The following is a 6914-nucleotide window of genomic DNA, read 5'->3' on the forward strand; positions in this document are numbered from 1 at the left end:
GCAACTCTGGTCTTTTCTACGCGCCCTCTATTCTTGTATATAAGTGCGCCAGATAAAGCGAAATTAATTAATCAGAAATAGAATTCCAGACAGACAGAGATGGACGATTGAGTCAAGCGCGGTAGTATCCGTAAGTAAAGTACGTGAATCGTTGTGAATTATAGCGTGTGTTGAAGTTAAAGTGACTGTGGAAATTAAGTGTATTGCAAAGTTGTATTGAGAAAGAATAAACTAGTTTTATTTAAGAAAGGACTTGTATCGGGAAGAATTTCTACGGAAAATTCACCAACGACACAAAGGCTTAACAATAGTATTAAGTACAGTAAAGCTTAGTCCTAACTAAACTAAGGTAAAAACTTACACAGGTTACAGTGTTAAGTTATCTCTTTATTGAATTTAAGCCTAACATAAGTTGAAGTTTTATAAAGTATGCCCAATATACAAGTGGATTTACACCTTTTGTTGTCTACGATTACAATTCGTTTGTATTGTACTAGAAATCCCATATTTAAAGAAGTACTGTTATGATAAAGATACTAATTTGGCCGGAAATATTTTGTGGGTCTCTGCTAGCAGATATAATTGTTGATCATATTTTTGTCTATATTGTTTTTATCTTAACAAGACACAACTCTCTCTCTTTGAAAGTTAAAGATGATAAATATTTTCGTCATTAGTGTATAATGCCATTATTATTTAGGCCGGTATAGGATCTGCAGATAATCCAGATCAGTTACTGATAGCACTGGAGCCAGAAGCAGCATCTATCTACTGTCGAAAGCTCCGGATGCACCAACTTGTTCCAGAAGCTCCTTCTCCACGGCGTCTTTCCATGAGACAGGAGGAGCCAGTTGAAATAATAAGTGATCCAGCCGTGATCGAATGTGCAGGTAAGTATAACTTTCTAAAGTCATATGAATTAGACTTGTGCACATGAATTTATTGAACAATTATAAGAAGCAAATCTTTGAAGATTTAATGAACTGAGGAAGGACCCTCAATGGCAAATTATAAAGTAAAATTTATCTTTTATTTCTTACAGAAATGAGATGGTTTGATTATTAATTAATTGAATTAGATTAAACATAGTCAAATTGACCAATAAAGCATGCGTAAAAGTGAACCAGTTAAACTAAGGTTATGTAAGTTGAACATTGTATTGTTCAAAGTAAAATATATGATGTTATTGATTTGAATATGATTCGGTGTTTAAGGAAGTGTTTGAATATGGCTGTATATGTACGTATGATGGGTTTGAATATGATTCGGTGTTTAAGGAAGTGTTTGAATATGGCTGTATATGTACGTATGATGGATTTGAATATGATTCGGTGTTTAAGGAAGTGTTTGAATATGGCTGAATATGTACGTATGAATGATTATGTAAAAAGAAAAAACCAGAGTATTTCCAATGGTAAACATTTCAAGTTGAAGGTAAAAATTAATACTGGTATTTAATCGGATTCTTCTTTTGGAACTTGTAGATTACTAGCAGGTCTATTGTTAGTCATAAAGTTTCATACTTATTGGTATATATACATAGAACTCAGTTATAACAGTTTCACCTACCTTGTTAATTTAGTATTTTTGTAATGGTTTCTATTGTACGTGGGTTCTTTTAGAATATTTGGTAAAATAATAACACAAAGTCCAGTCCAGTTAATAATAATGAAATCGTTTTATTTCTTAACTTCAAGTCAGCTTTACCAGTGGTCACATATAGGCCTAAGTTTACAGTAGACAATGATTTCACTTACTTGCTAATTTATTGAAACAAACTCAATAACTGACTAACAGACAGATTGACTAACAATATCACATATGCTCTTTATGTGACGTCAAAACTCCATCAAGTAAAAAACAAATGGTTATGTAGTAAAGCTAGAGCACTCAGTCTTTCTTTGGTTTGTGTGTAAACCTCAGGTAAATATTCAACCTGTGGAGAGCAGATGCTGAACGTTCACATGAACATAAACTTAGTTGCAGTGTGGCAAAGAGTTTCAGTAACATTAAGATATTTGGTACACTGAAGCACGCTTTTAAGCAGTCAGCCAGTATCTGGGGCCTGTCCTGGACAGGTATAGAAAGTCATCTTGTCTTCCATTGATGAAGATCTTCATCAAATATATCAGGATTTATCAAATCTTCCATCTATACACTGTTTGATATGAGAGATAAAAAATTCTTGTATGAATTTTGATGACATAAGTTTCTGAATTGATGATGCTTGCTTTACATGTGCATCAAATCCGGAGGAAAGATTACTGATAATGTGGTTAAGAAAAGGAATGGTTACTGTTTTCTTAAAGTAATCCTCCACTGAACTATATTCTGTATTTGCACGTTAGGCTTGATTATTATTTAGATCTAGACTGCGTGACTGTGAGTTTAGCGATAAAGAGCGTATAGTGACGATTTTTGAAGTGAAATCATCACAGACTGTGTTATAATAAGAGAGCAGAGAATAATAATTCGTCAATTGTGTTCTAATGTAATTGAACCAGACTGTGTGGACTTTGACGAAAAAATAGACATTTATAGCTCTGGATACAACTGTCATAACCTAAAGTGTAACAAACATTTGTATATACGTTTGTCTTGTTTCAATATATAATTTTAAAACAAGTGGACTGTGTTGCTGTTTATTTATTGTTGCAATCTATTGCTCACAAGTCACAGACACCTATTGTAAAGAATACGGCCCACAAAACCTGACAGTAGCAATACGGCTTTGGACTTCCTATTACAAAGTGTCAACAGAAACCATTGCATGCAACTATTTCAAGGCAAAAAGCTGTTGTTAATATCTTATTGTCTTTGGTGGTTTAACTTATAACATACTTCTTTTTGCTGTCTTGTTACTGAGGAAGTTTTCTCCAAGTAGATGGTTAATGTAATCCACTGGAAGTGGTCTCGACAGGAATCTCAGGATCTTCAGCAGTTTGATTTACAAAGTTTTGTTTGAAGTGAACCAATTAGCTTCTCTCTTACTGATGGACTTCCAAAGACGACTATGATACGTAATCTCAGGCTACGACTGCTTATTCCTCTGAATTCTATGAACCACATCATCCATTCTTTTACAATATAGCACTTTTATCAACATCTACTAATCTTTGAAGTTTGACCTCTCTTGAGGTGTAGATTATATAGCCATACCATGTCATCACGATGAAATCTAGTCTTATCAGCATTTACTTCATAGTGATTTTTAATCTTATCACTAGCTGATTTATGTCTTTCTTGGGTAAAGTCATCAATGTCATCAGTGGTATTCCTTAATATCACTGCATGCTGTGTAAGACTCTGATAAGTGTTGGTGTGAATATAGAGGCGACCCAATGGCATTTTCAGTTTTTTTTTCAAACATTAAATATACTGGTGGGTTGCCTGTAGCTTTATCTGTTGCTTTTCAGTAGCTCATCAGTATGAGTAAAAGATCTTGATCTAACATTCTCTGAGGTTTATCCTTATAAGTGACTAATCGACTTAATAGTGTCTGGTCGTGTCTCACTTCTCCATTCCACCAGAACAGGGGTGAAGGGCTGTGGTCCCTATTTTCCTGGCTAGAAGAACTTAGCACATTTTGGCAAACAAAGCTGATTTAACATTCTATTCCTGACCCGGGTGAAGTTCTATATGCACCCCAAATCTTGAAGCAAACTAATTGACAAGATTCCTTGCTAGAGTACATGCTTCCTGGTTGGAAACAACATATAATTCTGACAATTACTATCAAGATGTATTTATTCTCAACGTTGCTCTGTGGTAAAAGACAAAACACGTTAATGGAAATTCACTTAGCTGGTCCTCATGTTATCTCCTTTTTGGATCTTTTCACTCATAGCAATCATCTACATATTTCCAGCACACAACCCAGTAGATACATTCTGTTATCTAGTGTCTTATTAACAGTTCCTGACAGTAGTGACTGTAGAAGTAACAAATGAAGTCGCAACTCCTGTCCATGGTTATCTTCCTATTTCAATATACCATGTCTCTCTTTATAAACATAAAAAATCCCACTGTGCCTAGTTCATTTTTGCTTGTGGGCTAATTAAACCATTGTTGTCTACCATGAGTACTATTCACTGATATTGCTTATCCACTGAATAATCGGTTTAATACTCGTATCCTTTTCCAAAGCATCTTTCAGTTAAATGTTGGACCACATTAGTTTTTAAGTGTTTAGTCACATTAGTGTTTTATGATCTATGGATGTTTTATTTTGGATTTTGCTCTGTCACACTTTAAACTGATTGCCATCATTATCTCGCATTCCTCACTTTTCACAGTGTCTTTGGTAACACATAGTCTTTGTGATATTGCATCAGCATATTATGGTTTTATCCAGGACAATGCATTATGTTGAAGTTCTACTCCTGAAGTTTCTGAAGCTACCTAATTAATGAATTACACCAACCCTTCAATGACCTGTCCAGCCTGTAATCTTTTATCCATATAAATAGTGATATAAGTGACTCATGGCTTGATAAACACTTGGTAGTTATTTCCAAAGAGTCCAGTACTTCCTCTTTGCATAATTCATTGTGCTGCTAAAGTAAGTGATCACATGCTTTTTCCCATGCTGTACTCATGATGACACAGTTCCCAGTGATACCTTTTGCATCTTTACCTGTTATGAGTGGGTATACTAATAGAGGAAGAGTAGTTAGTTCTTCAAGAGTTGAGTATACTAATACAGGATGATTAGTTAGTTCTTCGAGAGTTGTGTATACTAATACAGAATGATTAGTTACATTTCCAAGAGTTAGGTATACTAATACAGGAGTATTAGTTAGTTCTTCAAGAGTTGGATATACTAATACAGGATGATTAGTTAGTTTTTCCAGAGTTGGGTATACTAATACAGGATGATTAGTTAGTTCTTCAGTTTTTGAATGCTTGTTCACAATCAGCAGCCCAGAAAATTGTTTATCTTTGTAGTAGTTTGTAAAGAAGACCAGCCTAGAACATCATAGATCTGTTTAAAGAAACGATAATAGTTGGAGTACAATCCAAGAAGATTTATTATCTTATTCAAGTTCTGTGATGTTGGCCAATTCTAAAGAGACTCGATTTTTGTTAGATTTATAGATAGTCCATTTCTGCTAATGATGTGTTCCAGGAAACTCACTTCATGATGGAACAATTTATACGTTTCGGAATTCATCTAAGGTTTTCTTTATTTTTGTAAAGCTGATCTTTTCAAATGTGCAGCAAGATCAATAACTTGCTGTGCACTACTCCATCCATTCATTTTGTAAATTGAGCCAGATATGGAACATTTCCATCATAGTCTGTTGGTATCTCGACTGGATGATTTCGTTGAACTGGGCTATTAAATTCCATAACTTGGTGAAGTAATGGTGTAACTGGAATGGTCATGTAATCATAGGCGGCAACACATAAATAGCAACAAGTTTAAGCCAGATGGGTTCTCCTATTTCATATTAAATAGGTAATGGTATTTGAGGTTGAAATTCTTTAGCAGATGAGAGGTGTGGCTACTTTGATCATTGATCTTACTAGCTCAGTTTCCAAATATTTTAACTCGGTGTTAGTATCCTTATATACGTTTTCGTAGTTGCATGACGTTTTTTATATTTTCTTTTTAAATTCATTTTACCCTGGAGTAGCTGTAAGTAGTGCTCATTACCTACAAGGTTAGTGGGCAGCGTGGTCGATTGGCTAGTGCTTTGGATTCATAATTGGAAGGTTAGGAGTTATAAGCTTGTCAGTGACATGTTATTGTGTTCTCATAATTGGAAGGTTAGGAGCTAGAAGCTTGTCAGTGACATGTTGTGTCCTCATAATTGGAAGGTTTGGAGTTAGAAGCTTGTCAGTGACATGTTGTTGTGTCCTCATAATTGGAAGGTTAGGAGCTAGAAGCTTGTCAGTGACATGTTGTTGTGTCCTCATAATTGGAAGGTTAGGAGTTAGAAACTTGTCAGTGACATGTTGTTGTGTCCTTGAGCAAGACAATTTATCTCAATTTTTTCAGTCTAACCAGCTGTATGATGGGTACCAACAGGTAGCTGGGATATACCCTCCAATGGATTGGCATCTTGTCAAGGGCAGAATGTGTTATCATACCCATTCGCTTGTGCCACTGAAACTGGCTAGTAACACCAGCTCTTTTGTATCGTCTCAGAATGGGATGAATTTAAGTTTGACATGACTGAAAAGTTGAGGTTTAGTTTTTTCCCCTGGAGTAGCTGTAAGTAGTTTTCATTACGTATGAGCTGAGGTTTACAATACGTTTCAGGTAGCTGTAAGTAGTTTTCATTACCTATGAGTTGAGGTTTAGGTTTTTATCTCCCTGGAGTAGCTGTAAGTAGTTTTAACTACGTATGAGTTGAGGTTTACAATCAGTTTTAGGTAGCTGTAAGTAGTTTTAACTACGTATGAGTTGAGGTTTACAATCAGTTTTAGGCCTCAACTCATAGGTAATGAAAACTACTTACAGCTATTTACGATAAGGTTTACCACATAATAGACAGTCTTTATTCTTATATTTTGTATTGAAAATAAATTCTACTTTTGCAACATTTTAATGTCTGAATGTTAATTTCTTTCTCAAAAAAGGCTATAATAATTGATTGAAAAGCAGGTACTGGATAAATTCTTTGTTACCGTTAAACGCACACACTAAATTTTAATATTAACAAATCAAATGGTTGGTTTAGAATAACGACACCTAGTGACATGTTCTAAATAGCCCAACATGCTGGTAGACAAAATTGACTTGACGATTGTGCATTTATTAGTAAGTAATTATAAGAAAGTCCTTTTGTAACTCTACTGAAGATAAGCACAGGTTTGTTAGTAAGTAACTATAAGAAAGTCCTTTTGTAACTCTACTGAAGATAAGCACAGGTTTGTTAGTAAGTAACTATAAGAAAGTCCTTTTG

The 6914-nt window shown here is 34.7% G+C and overlaps 1 protein-coding gene across 2 annotated transcripts in view; it reads left to right on the top strand.

The window, feature by feature from the left end:
* LOC106472095 (heat shock 70 kDa protein 12A-like) overlaps window positions 1–6914 on the top strand; it is a 33628-nt gene that overhangs the window by 17030 nt on the left and 9684 nt on the right. For both annotated transcript variants that reach the window (XM_022400702.1, XM_013932724.2), the window contains exon 4: window positions 701–890. In XM_022400702.1, the coding sequence (XP_022256410.1) occupies window positions 701–890 (190 nt within the window). The remainder of the gene's footprint in view (window positions 1–700; window positions 891–6914) is intronic.

The sequence above is a fragment of the Limulus polyphemus genome, unplaced genomic scaffold (assembly GCF_000517525.1).
Source record: "Limulus polyphemus unplaced genomic scaffold, Limulus_polyphemus-2.1.2 Scaffold5078, whole genome shotgun sequence".
NCBI lineage: Eukaryota > Metazoa > Arthropoda > Merostomata > Xiphosura > Limulidae > Limulus > Limulus polyphemus.